Source organism: Ornithodoros turicata, chromosome 2 (assembly GCF_037126465.1).
Source record: "Ornithodoros turicata isolate Travis chromosome 2, ASM3712646v1, whole genome shotgun sequence".
Taxonomy (NCBI): domain Eukaryota; kingdom Metazoa; phylum Arthropoda; class Arachnida; order Ixodida; family Argasidae; genus Ornithodoros; species Ornithodoros turicata.
Window position 1 is genome coordinate 104,368,688 of NC_088202.1, and position 18,495 is coordinate 104,387,182.

At 43.8% G+C, this 18,495-nt stretch overlaps 1 protein-coding gene and 1 long non-coding RNA gene across 3 annotated transcripts in view; one reads left to right on the forward strand and one right to left on the reverse strand.

Moving 5' to 3' along the window:
• Positions 1 to 18,495, reverse strand: part of LOC135385896 (uncharacterized) — a 341,034-nt gene that overhangs the window by 104,921 nt on the left and 217,618 nt on the right. Inside the window, exon 1 of one of the 2 annotated variants that reach the window (XM_064615500.1) lies at positions 3,833 to 3,989. The exons of the other annotated variant lie outside the window; for it this stretch is intronic. Coding sequence (XP_064471570.1) covers positions 3,833 to 3,911 — 79 coding nt within the window. The 5' untranslated portion in view covers positions 3,912 to 3,989. Of the gene's footprint in view, positions 1 to 3,832; positions 3,990 to 18,495 lie in introns of those variants that run through there. 2 annotated transcript variants of the gene reach the window in all.
• LOC135385897 (uncharacterized) overlaps positions 1 to 18,495 on the forward strand; it is a 109,480-nt gene that overhangs the window by 85,703 nt on the left and 5,282 nt on the right. The gene's annotated exons all lie outside the window — the stretch shown is intronic.

Below are 18,495 nucleotides of genomic sequence, written 5' to 3' on the forward strand. Positions count from 1 at the left end.
AAATGCAATTAAATTCCGTCACTTATTATTGTAAGAATTTAGGTACACCATGAAAGCAATTTACAGTAACCTATTTATTTGTAACCAGGTCAGTCACCAAGTCTTAGCACATCTTGGCATCTAATACATTTTTCTAGAACGATTACTTACTTCACAGTTCTGTCCTGGATTATAGTCGAGATTAAGCATAGCGGCAATTGAGAAAGCATGTCCCTTCTGTGTTCTCATTTTGTTATCTGGTAGGCTTTTTGCTTTTACATGTCCTGGTATGTTCCCCTGTCTCATAGTTTCGTCTTCGTCATGTTTCGCCAGGTATAGCTTGCGTTTTCTGTGTTCTTCATAGCACCGAATGAAAGACAGGTGGCGCAAAATCATGTGATGTTGCAGAGGCGTATAAGAAGCCATATAGCTTACGATTGCTTTGCCGTGTTTCAGCACCCGTTTAATGTGCTTAGTGTCTACCTGACAGACGAGCAACCCCTGGAGTCACAGTAGGACCACGCTTCGTTCCTTCAAGCACAACGTAATGGAATGCGATCACGAAAGAAGGGGGAAAAATAATGCGAGAAACGGATGCGAACTTCTCTGGACGTGATATCTTTCCCTCTTATTCCCTCCATTACACGTCAAACGTGATACCCCGAGTTCCATCATTCCTATTTCGGTAATGCATTACGTGGAAGAGAGGAAATGCAGTGCAAGAAGAGGAAAAAGAACGAATGTAAACGGAACCGTGGAATGGAACATAGGATTGAGCTTTTCAAATAGTGTTTTCGTACTTTTCCAGCTTTCCGAGATTGAGTTTGAAACTCTGCGTTTCGGCGTTGTTCCTTCGAACTTCCGAAAGACCACGCGCGCACAGAAAGACTCATGCCAAAGCAAACAGCGTTGTGTACCTGAGCGTTAGGATCTGGTACATAAAGCCTGGTTCGCACTGTTGCGTTTCAATACGTCCGTTCGTCAAAGTTTCTGTGTGACAGACGCATGGGTTTCCAATTCACGTCCGCACTTTTGCGACGCTGCTTTACGAGAAACAGCTTATAGCCGACTACATGAAGTGAAGTAGAAGAAGATAAGAGTGCGCGGCGGCACGGTACGGTTACCGGGGCAATGACCGTCATTTCTTGCGTCGTTCCGTCCAAGAATTGAACTCGGCGAACCTATGCGTTCGTCGCTTTCAAAGCCTCGCAGTCGCAGACTGACGCAACCCTGACGGACGCATTGAAACGCAATAGTGTGGACCAGGCTTAACATCGGATGAAAGCAATGGCGGCATCCCTTGTGCAATCATCGAGAAGACATAAGTCGGTGGTGGTCGTTTATGTGGCCTAAGGACCTTATAGAGAAATGTGCTTCATTTTGCTTTTCCAGAACGAAATATCGAATTACAGAAACGATGGGGGAGCAAAATGTGGCAAAGCGAAAGCGTGTGATTACGAAAACACTGCGATAGTAGCCAGCGGTTATAGGGGGAACAGAAAACTGTCGACTTGTACAGGTCCTAACAAAAATTCGCGAAACATCGGAGTGGCGTATATCGTCATCAGAGTGACATGCTTGCAGCAAACTAGAGCAGATAGACTTACAGACAGGTGACTGGGTATTCCATGCACCCCTCAGTAAGTGTTGTATTGCCAACTGTAGGGTGGGACAAGCACACGCTTGCCCACATCCCGTTTCAAAAATAGTACAATTCATCACAAGAATTCTGGAGGTTTGTGTAAATTAAAGTGGGAAATTTAATCGTTTCCTAGCGACCCACGCGAGTCTTTAGTTGTGCTCAGTCTCCTTCTTGATTGCTTAAATTCTTAACAAAAAACAAATAATCCCCAAGTTGGGAAAACAACGATTGGGAATGCGTTCCAGCACGCGAGTGCGAAACCGTTAAAGATGGACCCGTTGTGTGATTTGGGCGAAAGTAGAGTACGTCGGGACGAATTCTGCAAATGCATAAATCATGCACCAGATGTGAAAACTGAAAGTGTATAACTTAATGGCTTGGGAAAACTGTTTTTTTCACGAAGTGAGAACGAATTCTGACGTGAAGATTTTGTACTGTCCTCGCCCTACAAACGAAGAGCACTACTTTGTCCCCCTCCACGGCGATCATTATAGAACGCCGATCTGAAGGGAGACGGCCGTTTCGAGCTTGTTGACTCTCATCGGCACAGCGTTTTGTCGGGATCTGTACGAATACAGATGCGCCGCTCCATGTTGTTGAAAATGATACGATTCAGCGAAAATTTTTAGGAAAAAATCTTCCCGTGAAGAGCACCGCAAAGGGTACTGCCCCGACGACCGTTTTATAGGCCGGGCAATTATAAACACGATCCAACCGGGGGCGGACCGCGTTATCAAGGGGCCCTTCTCCAAAATATGAAGGACCGGCCCCAGTTTGCCTCCCTCGACCACATACGTGGAGTTGAAAGCTGAAAAGGTTTTATTCACAACGATTACTTACGTGTCACAGATGAGACGTTATGTGGAGCACAGGGTACCCTGCATCTCAATGTTATTTTGTATTTATTCCTGCCATTTCTATTTCCTGTGCGTTACGATGTCCACGAGGAACACTTGAGATGGTGTCCTGGTTGACTGGTGTCGCAGGCAACGAAGCAGGATGTGACCCCTGCCTTTCCGAATGTGATATGATTTGGTGTGCAGAAAATTGTAGCTTGTACAGGAAGATACTTGTGTATCGGACACAAGTTGCGATATGCGCCGTCAATGTGAAATTCTGGAGTGCAAGGAAGTTTTACTCGTATGCACACTTCTTTGGCGGCAGCCTCGGTAACGTACACCGACGTAGCAATGCTCTTCTTTCGAGTCAACTACCGCTTTATCTGCCGCGGGACCAACAACACAGGTTCCACACGGATAAGCTGAAAGATGCTTTTGAGCCCTATGCAGGACAGTAGTATGTCTGTTTAAACCGTGCCATGCGCTACGGGTGTAAAATTCCCAGGCGCACAGCTAACCGAAGGGTTATGTGGTAGTTATGCAAAACTATGGATAATCTTCACTTATTGTGAAGGGGCTCATTATTTCATTCCCCGCATCACCACCAGCAATGGGGTAGAGTATCGCACCCGACAATGAATCTTTCCAACCATCATTCCGTAATAAAGTTGTTGTTGTTGGATAATCAACTATCGGTAGTACTATCAATAGTGTCGAAAAACTATACAGAACACATTTTACAGAATCTTCTGTGGTTCATCTCATAGAGTCAACAATACAACAGGAAACTGCAGACATCATTACATTATCAACCACACTCTTAGAAAAACAATAGAGCAATTCTAGTCCTTTTGGGAAGTAAATGCACGCGCGAAGGTCTACGCGATGTCTAGGGACTATTCTGTGCTGGGGAGCAAATTTCAGTGCCAGGTGAAGAAAATGGGGAGTAATTGCAATCTTGGGGACAAGAAGCTATAATTGCTCCCCAATTTCCTGTTTTCTTACACTGCACTAATGCACACTGCACCTAATGCACTCTTTTCTTTTCTTGGTGTGCAGCTGTGAAAAGGAAAGCCGAATTATGCCACACAAGAACATATCCCGCTAGATAAAATCAACTGCATATTTACGCGCCAGTCCACAACGACTCGTGTATCACACACCTCTTCTCTCCTACCCCCTCCGGAACAAGACCTCAAACCTCCTTCGGAACTCAACACACTTTAAATTTCCCGCGCCGGCAAAAAGTGATCGCACACTCGCACAAACGTAGAAAAACGAGGGTCAGCAGCGTCGACCAACTTCTCATTCGATCTATAGCATGATCGTTCCATCCGTAGTGGTCAAAGGGGTCACGGGAAAACCAACTTACCGTGCAGCAAGTAGAGCAGTAGAACCAACAGTGCGCCGGGGATGCCCTGGTAGCGGAATGAGTGAGTGGTGCTATCCATAGCAGTTCAGGGACCTCCATGAATGCAAGCGGCACACGCTAGGAAAGCTGAAGACAGCGGTACGAGCCCATGGCCGCGTCTCTGACCGAATGAACCCTCGGGAACAGAGGACGAGGACGCTCTTATATCGACCACTCACTCGCCCCCTCACACTCTCTATTTTTCTCCGCTCGCGGCGCAATCTGGCGGACAGACGTGGAGGCTTAGTTCTAGAGGAACTGTGTACTGTGCCCGTGAAAGAAAGAGATGGGTTCCTAATAAGATAATGACTCAAGCGACAAGCATATTTACCCATCTCGTTGTAGAGGGTTGTGGAAATGCCTGAAGATGCGGTAATGTCCTATTATACTTAACAGACCGAGTTCTATGGGAGTATTTAAAGAGCTGAAGAAGGTTTAATTCCGGAATTACACCATTGTATTTTGTACATTTGTATAAAAGGGAAAATGTGTGCGGTCACGAACAGTATATTCAATTGATGGCGCTGCATGAAAGACTTTCCGTAAATGAGTTAGTGTAATTAACGAGAGGTAGTCGGGCTAGATCACACTGACGAGATTGGTAAAAATGTATCATGATCATGTAGGAGAGACATTTTATATCAATTCCGGTACGCAACGTGATCAGCAATGTACTACTATCAAGCAAAGGATCGACCTTGCAGACTTACCCATAGTCAGTAGCCAACTCAACAAAGTGCTCGATCCACAGTGACCATGTGGTTTAGCAAGTCATGATCACGTCAGCAATCCCGAAATCGATATGTATTAGCATCAAACAAAGGGTTTATCCACATTGCAAGTGAGAAGACCGTGTAAGCAGTAGTGATGCAGAACTATAGATCGACTGACTATCGATGCTATCGATAGCTTCTTCAAAACAATCGATAGTGTCGAAACTATCGATAGTTTTACGACAATCGACTATCGATAGTACTGTTCTTTTGTTTTTCTTTACTATCGATAGCTAGATCTGGTTCTCACTATCGATGTTTTCGTCCCCGTCTTCGTTTTCGCACTGGCACAGTGACAACGTGATCAGCAAACACAATCACGTGCGACACAAGTTCTTTCTGCTTAGCTGCAATATATGGATGACGCACTGCAAGCAGCGAAAGAAGATGCTCTTCGTAATCATCGCACTCATGAGACTGCAATCCCGCAATCAATCCAATTCAGAGACTATCACACTATCACGTGACCTTGCGGTTGGTTTATTCCGCATCAGAAGCTGAAGGTCAGCGTAAAAGGAAAAGCTGTTGTGAGTTGTATTGTAAAACTTGTAGGAGTGATGCATTTTCTTTTTCTATTCTTATCTGCTCCCCGATAGTTTTCCGACAGCCGACTAAATAGTTTTTACTATCGATAGTTTTACATCACGAGTAAGCAGGCCTCCATTACAGGGACCCTTAGACTACAAAAATACCTCTCCTCAGTACCAGTGCACTGCTATCCATAAAGTGCATAGAATATGGCTTGCCATAGATTTTCCAAATCTACAGAGCTGACACGACACCCGTGAGGATGTCACGTAGGGCTGACAAAACAAAGTTCACGAGCCCGTGACTTCTGCGCATGCTGCACGAACACTGTTCGTAAACAGAAAGGCACTACCTTCTAGTACAGAAATAGTCCCATTCCCCAGTCCTTAGCAGAAGTAATAGCGTCTACTTTATACTACAATGTTAATACTTATGCTGTAGCTTGTACATTAGGATAGACTGTGTTAAAGCCCTGTGTTAATGCCAGATTTGATCCTGTTTATGATAAAAGACCAATGAATTTTGTTCACATGTTCTCAAAGGTGCGTTGAAAGAAAATGGCAAAAAGAACGATAACTCGACGTGAATGTACAGCAATCACTATGCAGAACTAAGAGCCTGTAAAGGTTGCTTCACCGTAAATAGAGTCATACTGCGGGGAAGCCATATTACGTAGTACTGGAAGGGTAGAAATGCAAGGTGATTTTTCTGTGTACGCCGGGCAGCCAATTTTAACTGGAAGAAACTTCGTACAAAATAATCGCCCCCTTTCGTTCGAGCGAATAACTGCCACCCACGCACAGTCAGAATTCCGGTACGGGCTAAACTTGTCATGTATTCATCGAATCCTTTACGCAACGTGTGCCTTTTGTTATGCGGGTACCAACGACGTTGTGGGTATAAGATCGGGAATGGCGGAGCAGCTGAGCACTTTAAATGTAAAGACGGCGGCCAGTGCACCGAAGCATAACCGAAGCTCCTGTTGTGTAACCTCTAGTCTAGCAAAAACTTATGATGGAAAAGCACGAACCGTGGCGCGAAAACCGTGGATGGTCCAGCACCGTTACTTTGTGAAAGTCGTTTTCCTGAACGACTTAGTGGATCCTAATGGCGTGTTGTTAAGAAATTTCACAACAGCGTGGAATGTACCTCTTGATGCTCGACTGGCTAACAACCAAGAATAACGTCCACGACGTTGAAAATTCACAGTCGAGACTCAAATAAATGAAATGAAAGATAAACTCCGCCTTCTGGACCACGCGCACATCATTATGACACGAATACATGGAATTGGAATTGGAAATGACAGAAAAATATGGAGATGCTAGTCCCGACCCAGTCAGCACTGGCTACTCGAAAACGCGTTTGGGGGTGAAAAGAATACATGGAACCTTTCCAACTTCCTTACCACTAGCAGGTCAATATAGTCTCATTAGCATAGAGCAGCCTCACAACAGAGCCATATGTGGAAGTCCGTACTCATTTCAATTTCTCACGATGTATCACTAGTTAGATTTAGAGGAAACAACTGCAGCCTTGTTGCACGGATACTCAAGAGGATAATAAACAAGGCGATCCATTAAGAATGTCCAGGGTTTCTTTTTTACTATTTGTCCTGTCCTTGTTGTTACTAATTGATATATCAAGGTTAATGGATACGGTAGTACTTTGACGAGAAGTTCGGAGTTTGAAGGTCTCTAAAATTGCATGCCGTACTGTAAGGAACAGATTTCTCTCTTTCCCCAGAGTAATTGATAGACCTCTAAAACGACGGAGGAGAATCACTACAGTTCCCATTAGCAATTGGGGCGCTGTTGCCGTAATGGTTTTTTGGGGCAGTTGTGCTTAACGACACTTCTCCAAGGAAACTTGGCAGATCAATCAGTAGCACGAGCATCGTCTCGAAGTACGTTCAGCTCGGCACCGTGTGTCGAAGATCTTCAGCGCAAGTTAAAGAACCCCAGGAAGTGGAAATTATTCCTAACCTCACCCTACGGAAGATGCAACATGTCGCCATACAAATGTAGGCGAACTCACGTTACGTATAAATCTACTTCCGATTACATATGTATTTAGTTTCTTGCTTTACTTGCTGCAGTGTCTTCATGAGACATTTTGCATTGCGCGTGCGGCGAGTGCGATTGTTGCCTTAGTAATAAACGCATCAACATGGTACAACAAAAGCTGAAGTCGTACGCTGTAGTTTCTGCGACTACCAGATCCTATTTGTACAGCACAGCTACCACCAGGATACACCCGTTCCGTAAACGACCTCGCTCATTTTCACATCATTCTCATATCAATCATGGATCCGTCCCATGGATGTTCGATCCCTCCCAAACCCTTTTTTTTTCTCTTTTTTGTTACTTTGCATTAAACATATCCCCACCCCCGTCCCAAACAACGCAATGTACGTGAAGTTCAGGTGCATGGGAAAGAGGGCGGCTGGCTTGTCTCTTATCAATATCAGTGCTTCGCTTCGCAGCGAAAAACGTTTGATTACTCCCCTCGCTCCTATGCACTCGCACTTTCAGTACACTATACTCTGTAGAGTAATGTAGGAGAGAAGCGCTCGTCCTGCTTTAACGTCCGTCTTTAGGACGGTTTTCTTGATTTTGAGTATTAGTCGGAGCTTTACAAAAAAATAAAAAAAGGTTATGTAAACAACGCTGCTCTGTTCGAATCCCACTACACGTTGTCTAAAGTGCTACTAGTTATTAGCACGCCTAACTAACTAACATCATGACATGTTAGTGACAATATCTGTTACAGAGCAATACGCTTCCACGGCATTCGAAACAAGCTACCTTGCCCATGCATGTATGACGGAGCACAAACCTTACAGAACGAGTTATATAGTGGAGTGACTCCGGGATTAGACAAGGCGCTGCTGAGTTACATTATTTTTCAAAGCATAAAATATGCTTCAGTTCCGACTTGTGCACATCCTTCCACAAACTTGTTAGCCATGTTATGAATATGCGTGGTGCCTTACAAGTTTCTGGTGCCTCAAAGTGTGCTACTGATGAGGGTGGTGATCATGTTAAACACAACAGGGAAAAAAAGCGCCGTGAAGATGACTCAACTTCATTGTCATCTCATTAGAGCTGTCAAATTCCTGCTTGAATGACAAAGAAGAAAATGAGAATTGCATGAAAATTGCATTGAAGATGAATCCCCCTCATTGCTCTGAGGTGGAAGAAGAAGAATCCCCCTCCTGACGCTATTCAAGGTGACACGTTCGCATGCTCTTCCCAGTCCCGAATTTCCAGAATTTTTTCTTTTCGAATTTCTTCCCGAATTTGTTTGTTCGCTCAACGTTGGATCCCAAACAACGCCTCCCACCATTGATGCAGAACACTTACGGGAATGAGAAACATTTCGTAGAAGGTCATCGAGCGCAGCCTTTAAAAGACATACAGCAATACGTTGATATGGTAAGTGATGGGCAATCAAGAAAATTCCCACATAGATGTCAGTAAGAGTATGAAGGGGCCCCCGCGGGGAATTCCCCATAAGAAAGGAGGGTGTCGAAAACAGCGTGTGACTCACAACGATGTTGGGGAGTATCCGAAGAGAACGTGGAATGATCTCATTTATCACGAGTGACCAGACAGCGGGGTTGCCTCTGGTAAACCATTTGGCTTTCATGTTTCGTCCCTTGACTTCGACTTATCGCTCGTTCGACCCCACTCTGTGAAACAACATTCGTGAAAATTCTTGCACGGTCAATACGACTACCTAAAAAGAAATAAACTTAGGGAGTATGTAGCACAACTGAATATACCGTCAGGTGCAAAATGTACAGGTGAAAGCCGGTACACATTAATAATCTATAATTATTATCAGTTACCTATAACACCGGCATCGTATGACCGGTATAATACGATGAAAGCAATTGAGTGGAGCCGTCCCTCGAAGGCCGTCAGATAGTCACTGAAAACATCACGTTTGAATAATTCTAGCCGCCCCCGGTCACTGTGTGACGGAGAGAGGAAAAGAGAAAGAGAACAGATAGAAAAAGGAGGCAAAAATAGAAAAGGAGAAACCAGTGGGGGTGGGAGGGGGGAAAATATATTTATTAGAAGAAAAAAGAAAAATGGAAAAGAAAGAGAAGGAAAGACCAGCGAAACTGAGTGTCAGCTCGGAAACAGCTTGTCAGAATGGGTACGCAGGAAAAGTCACAGCAGTCGTAATGCTCCTGATTTCCGACGGCGATAATTTATGTTCATTTCTGATACAGAAAGCTAGCGAATTGGTAGTCGGCGTAATCCCAGCGCGTTAAAAAATTACGACCGTTTAGTTTCATTTCATTTCAGTTTCATTTCCATTTATTTTCCTTTTGCGCTACAGCGCAATTGGAGGAGGTACGCCAAAAAGCAGCAAACGCTGCTTGAATAGGGCAGTACCCCATTGCATTTGGCGTCCGCAGCAGCAAGTCAAAGAATTGCATTAAGTTTCAGCACTGTACAATGGTAAGAAAGAAGGCCTGATGCTAACAGAGATATATACAGTGGTTACAACACGTTGTACAGTAGTATGCAACGCAACATATGACAGAAACACGGAACAAAACCTCTTTGTAGAACTCAGAACATATCGCGAAGGCTCGCGGGAGAAGCAGAGTAAATGTTAATATTCGCAAGCAAGAAACGGTTGAGAACTCTCGCCATTCTGTAACTCAAAGACTGTGTTCCATAATTCGTCCTATGAAACGGAACTTGACATAAATTGCTCTGCCTGGTAGATCGCACAGCGGATCTGTGTAAATTACACAATGATAACCATGTACTGTTATTTTCGCGTACAGATCTTAGATACGATCTAACTAATACGTAATCTGATAAGGAATTTATTCTTTTGATATGTAATTCCTTAAATATTGTTGTAGTATGGGCAGAGAATGACACTCCCTCTATGATCCTAACAGCTCTCTTCTGCAGAAGTAGTATTTTGCTGAGGTTATGTGAGCTGGTGGTACTCCATACGAGATTGCAATAGCAAAGAACAGAATGTATGAGGGATTGGTATATTAATAACTTGATCTGCTTAGGCAATATAGATCTGCTTCTCAGCATGATGCCACACACTTTTGATAGTTTATTACATATCTGCTCAATATGAGAATCCCAGGACAAGGCTGCAGAAAAAAAAACACCTAATTTTTTTACAGAATGAACAAATTCAATTCCATGATCGCCCAGAGCAATGTTTATCTGAGGGGGCACAGGTTTGTTTTTTGCCTTGTATAATATTGCTTTGGATTTGTCATTGTTGATTAGAAAACGATTTTTGATAGCCCACTCATTCACAGCAGTCAGTGCATTATTAGCACATTTCACAACATCTACCAAGTTTCTACCTGCGAAATAAATAGTGGTGCGATCCGCATATATGTAAAACTCCCCAAGTTCGGTGGCATTGACAATATCATTTATGTAGGCGTTAAACAAGAGCGGTCCAAGTGCACTACCTTGTGGTACACCACAGCTTATTTTCTGCGCGCTAGAGGAGTGATTGCCTATTGAAACATATTGTAATCTGCTTGACAGGTATGAATCTAGTAAAGAAAGGGTGATACCGCGAACTCCATAACGCTCAAGCTTTTGCACAAGTAACGAATGATCAATCAAAGGCCTTGGAGAAGTCAAGTTACACTGCAATAGCGTATAGCCCTTCCTCAAAATTACGAATGAGCAATTCTTTCTGGGCAAGTAGTGCAAGTCCCGTTGAGCGAGATTTCCGAAAACCGAACTGACGGTCATTCATTACTGAGTGCTTCAAGAAAAACTTCGCAAGACGATTATATAATAATATTTCCAACCCTTTAGAAAAACAGGTAGGTAATATAGATATTGGCCTATAATTTTTAAACATATTTGTGTCTACCCCCTTTGCTCAGAACAACAATTTTTGCCCATTTGCATTGCACTAGGAAATGTTACGGTTGTAAATGCAAGGTTATACAGATATGCAAAGACAGGAGCAATAGCGTCGATGACAACTTTGACATTTGTAATTTGTATCTCATTACAGTCACGCGATTTTGCTCTGTTTAATATTAGTATACGCTAACCTCACCTCGTTTTCCGAAATGGGGAAAAGAAATAAAGTGTCTTCGACACTATCTTTTATATAACTACATGCCGTATGAGCATCGTTCTTCGTTAGTGGTGGACGAGAGGTTAGGTTTATAAAGTAATCATTAAATTTTATAAAGTGCATCTCCAGATAGCTTTACTCCATTATGAACAATTTCATCACAATTTTCGTGAAACGGTTTCATTATTCGATTACTAGCTTTCCACACTGCTGCTGAACCTCCTTCTGGGTTATTGAAAAGATCGTAGCAGATCCCCCGATTTCTTGAAAACGAGAGGCGGAGCCTATTTTGTGCTGTACATAATGGGCACAATATAGGCTCCGCCTCTCGTTTTCAACAAATCGAGGGCGAGAACGTTGTCATTCGGGATGATGGTTGGCTAGGACCGTGCTATGCCGTGAAGTTCATTTTTAAGTTCTATCCTCCATCCGTCCGTCCTTCCTTTGTGTTTTGTTTTGCTATGCGTTTTCCTTTTCTTTTTTTGGCTATAGTCGTGACGACGCCCACTTCTGTGTGGCCAACAACGGCGAGCCTATCCTGCCATCACCCCCCCCCCCCCTCATTTTTAAGAGTGTACACTCGGTGGGCTGACGCCTCGGAAGCAGTGTCATGTACGGGTTTCAGAGGCAAGCTTGTCTCGTGTGGACTCTCGAGCCTTCGAAATCTCGAAACATTTAGGTATTTGGTTGTCCGACAAAAGGGCTGAGGGCACTTGAAGTTTTTCTGCGTAGAGCTGGGCTAATGGACATTCTATGACTTACTAAGTGCCCCCAGTGATTCCTCTTCTTGTTTGACATTTTAAACTCACTCGTTCGAAACTTTTGAACTACCTGTTGCACGCCATGACTATAAAGCGTTCCCTGTATGTGCACATGTTTGTATTCACAGTGTGTATGCGTATTGGAGCAGCAGGTCCGACTTCATCGCGAGTCACATCCCCATTTTTGTTCTTTATCACATCACATCACATCACATCACATCAAATCAGGTGTCCGATGGCTCAACGCCCAATAAAATAAATGTTCGCGAAACCTAATTTTTCAACATTTGATTCAACTTTGGAAGCTTATTTTCGTCACAAGTCATAAGTTTTCTTCCAGTTTTAAATAAGTTTTTGATAGCAACCGCCGACACTCGTTGTGCCAATGCCTTGCTATGTGTGGAAGTACTCACATGCATGCCGACCGGAGGCTAATTCAGGCATCCCTCGCGACTCTGGATAACCGCACTTTTCAAATTTTCACTCTTCTGGGCACCTGGCCCTCTCATGATAGACAACGCGTGCTGCACGTCCTGGTGTCTTTCCACAAGGGCCGAGAACAAGTTTTGATACGAGTGACTGAGTGACTATTGTCCATCGTGTTTTACCCCTCCTCGTGACTATCAAGCGACGCACCTTTTGTGCATTTTTGTCAGTGTTGAGTAACGTGTGAACTATGCATAATGTAAAACCCCGAGGCCAGGGACGTTCCCTAGTCGTCGGGGTTTTACATTATGCATCAAATTGACCAGCTCGGTTGCTTCTTAGCCATCTTTTCATGTGAACTACGTTTTCCGTACGTGGTGATGAAGTTGTGCTGTTTCTATCATGCTTCACGCCTTAACACAAACGAGAATAAACGCCATAGTACAATACAACTTTCATCCACAAAGAAAAGAGGCAACTGGGCAAAACATAAATAACACTGGTTCCGACTTAAAAATAAACCCACACGAGCAAACAGACAAAAACTGATTGCTGCGGTAAAGGCTGGCGCTCCAGTTCATAGGCTTTTCAAGTCAACACCCAGCAGGCTGTTCTAGCGTGATTTATCCTGCTTCTGAGCCGCCCTTTTAAGGTTGCTGTGACTGCCCACGGGGCAAAAGACGATCCTATTACTTTCAGGAACTATTTGTTTGAAGAGCCAGAATGCCCATCACTCGAACAGGAGCATGAACGAAAAATAATTTGAGAATGGTGCCTGTGCTCGAATTGCGGTGAGGTATTTTCATGGGGCCCTTCATAAAAACAAACAAAAAACAATATATATCTTTCTTAAATTTTGGGGCTCTTCGGTAAAGTAAACGTTTGCTTCACAAGGAAAACAACTCGTGAACGTAACAGGTAATAAAAAGGATGACGCCGAAATAAATCCTGTAAAAATAAAACGTTCAAGAATAAATCTCTTAAACCGTCTCTGACCAGCAAATGGGAAATGTTTTTGTTTGCAAGGATAACGAACCTACGTGGTACCTCCAAGTTACAGTTGAAACGCTTCCTCTCTGCGCAGCCGCGAACTATTCTAAGCAAGGAGCCGAAAAGCGCTTTCGCTTTCAACCCTCAACTCGTCCGATCAGCGCAAAAGTCTATCTATTATGCATTGGTTTTCCCTAGTGTATGACGTAAAACGCCCGCGACGTTTATTGGAGCAAGGTCCACACCGGAAGTTCGGGTGGTTTCCGCAATTTCCGTATTGCTGGGTGCTTTTTTTCAACATGGACGTCGAAGGAGAAAGCACAGCGGAATCAACAAGGAAGCTTTTCAGATACCTTTCAGCAGCTGAGAGGGAAGTGCTGCTTCGTGAAGCAGAGTTCGGAAGCCTTGCTCTTGAAATGTTGAGTCGCGAATCGACTTCAGCATAAAAAGGAAGTTCCATACGCATCGGGCACGCAAGAAGTAGACAACGTAAACAACAAACAACACACTGGTGGATGAGCTTTCAGCATTCATCATGATGAAGCACATGAACAGTTTGTGTAAATTTCGTGCTTGACGGCGCCGTCTTTTTAAGGTGCCGGTGTGGTTCATGCATAATAATGTCGAAAGAGGTCGAGTGCTTATGCTGCAAGGAGCTGTCCTCAAAGCACCATATTTGGAACTTCGAATGTAGCACGAACCTATGAGCGCTCATATTCACAAGCAAGAAGCGTGTCTCATGCACACTTATGCTGGTGGGTTTCAGATAAGTATTTAAAGAGATTGAAACATTTATATTACTGGAAAACAAGCTTTCGGACTCAAGACTCAATACAAAATAGTTATTCTGAACTTTTCGTCATTGTTCGTCACTTATTCAGAGAGAGTGCAGCTGAAATAATACTCGGCGTCCTACTAGCGTTTGCTTTGTTCAAAGCTTGCTTTGTCTCATACAGGAAATACAGATACACTGCATACCAACAGTTTGTGAGATGGGTGTGACACAAACTTGGAAAAAACAAGAGAATGGTTATACCAGCCTGTGCGGTGAATATGACACACCAAGCCTTTCCCACAGAAATTACTACAGGCTTTAAATACCAAAGATACGAGGTGGAGGTACGAAAGAACATCGTGTAGCCATCGTGAACTATCATACGGAACATTACCTTCCTAAGCCTAGCCATGATTTATTATAACAGCGTTTATTTTGAGGGCGTGTATTTTTAAGCGATTTATTTCAGAAAATGGATTTTGAAAGGTGGAATTTTAAGCGTGGATTTTTTAATGTTTTATTTTAAAGGATTTATTTCGGCGTACAGCCTAATAAAACACCTCTGTCTCCAAGTATACACTGTTAAAACAGAACTTCACCACATAGCACGCTCCTAGCCAACCATCATTACGAATGATATCATTCTGTGCACTGATTTGTTGAAAATGGCAGGAGGCGCCTATCTAGGACAGATTATCTTGTCCCAGATAGGCGCCTCCCCCCTGCTTTGAACAAATCATGACACGGAATGACATCATTCGGTATGATGGTTGGCTAGGAGCGTGCTATGTGGTGAAGTTCTGTTTTAACAGTGTATACTTGGAGACAGAGGTGTTTTATTAGGCTGTACGCCGAAATAAATCCTTTAAAATAAAACATTCGAACCTGGGAGGTACCCGGGTTCGAATCCCGGTGCCGGCTGTGCTGTCTGGGGTTTTTCCTGGGTTTTCCTCAGACGCTTTCAGACACATGTCGGCACAGTTCCCCTAGAAGTCGGCCCAGGACGCACATTTCCCCAGGGCGTCAGTCGTGACGTTGCCCACATACGTGAGGCCGACAACGGCAAGCCCTTTCAACATCACCACCACCACCACCATCTGTTTTAACAGTATACTGGCGGACAGTTGAGTTTGAGTTTGAATCTAAAAAAAAAAAAAGAAAAAAGCGTACAAATCAGAGTTTTGCCGAATGATTCCTCGTAAGTGAATTCATAAATCAACTATATAGCTTCGATAAACGAGTGATGGCTGTTTCTTGGCTGGGAAGGAACTTCAGTAACTCGAGGCTCGCACTCTGTTGCAAAGTTTTGTGTGAATTTTACCAGAATTTCGTCTCTGAACCCTATAGTAAACACCATATCGAGAATACGACCGCAAGTTACACTCTGGAAAAAGAACTTCACCTCATAACACGCCGAGAGCTAACAATTGCACGGAATGATACCGCTATGGCTCCTTACTGGTGGTGAGTGCACGACGTGTCATCCTCCGTGTCAACAAGGGCGATTTAGACCCCCCCCCCCCCCCCCATCCTCCATCAGTTTTTGTTTGTTTGTTTGTTTTCGCTATAGTCGTGACGATGCTGTGTAGCCAACAACGGCGAGCTGATTAAGTGTGTGTTCGTGATGCAAAAATATCGAAATTTTCGATATCAATAAACGTATATGAACATCGGAAAAAGTAATCGATAAAATCGATTAAAATATCTATCAATCGATATTTTAAAAAGAAATATCGGTATATCGATGTTTGAAAAGCAGACACGCTGTTACTTGAACCACTTAAAAAAATTATCCTTGTTTTATTATCTTCCATGCGTAATACTGCTGAGGCACGTGATGAAGACAGCGACGAACAACTTGCAATACGAGGACCAATGAGGATACGTCCTCAATCATCGTGACAGAAAGATTGGGGAATAAGTAGTGAAATAATTTAGGTGAGTGCAGAGGATGTCTCCCTCTTCGGATCCGCACCAGCTTGCCTGCCTCCTTCTTCTTTGTCTTTCGAGGAATGGATGTTTGCGAATACGGAGCGACACCAGCAACACAAAATCCCCGGTTTCGACCGCCGTGTACGTTGCGCGCTCGGTGAACTCGTTCTGCACATTCCTACGCATCGTTCGGCATGAAATCCAACCCCGGACGATCCACGAAGTTTTACAAGCTAACAGAGTTTTCCCCCTAACATGCATCACATCTTTACACGAAATATTGGAATCGTGTTGCCAAACCAAATCAAAAGGGAGAGAGGGGGAAAAGCCGTTAAGTTTGGTTAATAAACTCGTTGACCCGCTCCTTTCATTCCCTGTCCGCGCGCAGAAGCCGCTACTGATTAATTACTGATATTTCTATCAGCATGCATATCGATGTCAATATCGATCGATGGATCGATATTTTAAAATTATTCATAATATCGCAGGCTTAAAATATGGGTAATATCAATATCGTTCCATCCCTATGTGTGTGTGCGCGTGTGTGGGACACTTTGCTCCACGGGATGCATGACGACACATAACTTAGGACGCTTACTTTGAGCAATGACGCTGCATTGATGGCCTCTATAATGACTTAGGACGACCTCGATTTAACACTTCGAGTGCGGGACAACCAGCTATCGTACTCTAGCCCAAAGCTGTAGTGCTAACAACGGCGAGCTGCCTCCAATATCACCACCACCGCCTTGTCACACTTTGCATTCATGTTTACAGCTCACCAAGGCGAGCAGCCGGCGGGTTCTCTCAAGGAAATATCCTTCGCAGTATGTTGCCTTAAGTGTGCAATGTGGTGACATACTGGTTTTTGCGTGTACATATGACCGAGAGAAGGTTGCTTGCTAAACTGAGAAATTATGCTGGCAGAAAGCTACGCTGACCCTGTTACATAGTCTACGACATGCTCAGCTTTCTGTCACACTAAAGACACATTCCCACTGCATACTTCGTCTCTTCGACGTATGTATAGGGCTGTGAGAGGCCCACACCAGCTTTCGCCTACTACTACTTGGCATCCACAGCAACACGCTTCGTCAGCAGAGCTGCACTGTGCACGTCTAGACACTATGTTATCCATAAACACTCCCATGTATGCAGATGAGCTCTCGAACATGCATTTCGTCAGCGCATCAATTCCCACTGGAGAACATCTCATCAACAAGCTCATCTTGCCGTTCGAACGTCTATGTTGCATCGTGCGCTGCATAGCAAGTACACCGTATGACTTGGTTTCCATGTTATTTGTAAGTTGTAACATGCAACTATGCCGAATCCTCTACGTGCTTTAAAGTGGCAAATATAGATCAGATCCCGTTAAATTGGAATACCGGAACGACGTTTTTCATAACATACTATTTCGATAAACAGTGCTTTGTGTTGATGCCAATTATACAACTTTGGATACAGCACGGGCTGAGTAGGGTTATGTCGTATTTTTCCTCATGAGACCTCGTTCGCATAATGTGCGTCCGGTTAACAAATTAGTGTTTGAAAGTATGTCTTCCGCACCGTCCAGAACCTTTAGCATATGGGGATTGCACTATAGTCATGGTGCGCTCTTGTGTTCTACTCTTGGTACTTGTGTCTAGATAGGCTCTGCAAATTGAGAGGGCAAGGGAATCGAAAGGCTACAAAGCTAGGTAATTATATTATCTAGCAACGAATAAACAATAAACAATACGCGAGACAGCAGCTCGAGATATGTCACGCGAGTTCGCTCGAGATATGTCGAGATATATCGCGAGCACTTAGGGAAGGGAAGTTGCTGACCAAAGGCCAATGCAAGGGATCTTTGTGGGAGTAGCAGAATTCGTCAGGTGACGAATTCAACATCTTTCCCTTTATATACAGGGTGTATGCTATAAAAGGTCAGTCACATTTTCGCGCGTGGCGCGATACCTACTTGACAGACAGACTTCCGCTGCCGCAGAGTGAAGAAGTTGCGGCAGGAATCCCTACAAAAAATCATCGATATCAGGCACTGCGTAACAAAATAAATACGACCACGCAAACTTTCGTCTTCATGCATTTCCTATGCGCTATACCGACGTAAACACGCCAGTCTGTCGATAGTTGTTTGTAGCTTCCGCATGGGGCGCTAGTGACGTTGAATCCACATGTGTGCGCTCCTTAACCGTCAACTGGCGCACAGCAAGGCACAAAGGATACAAAATACGGTTGAAACAAATGGAACACGAACAAATATAAGAACTGGAATAAAAGAGTCCAATGAAAATGTATCCAATGAAACTGTAACAGTGCGTCTCGGCGAGACGT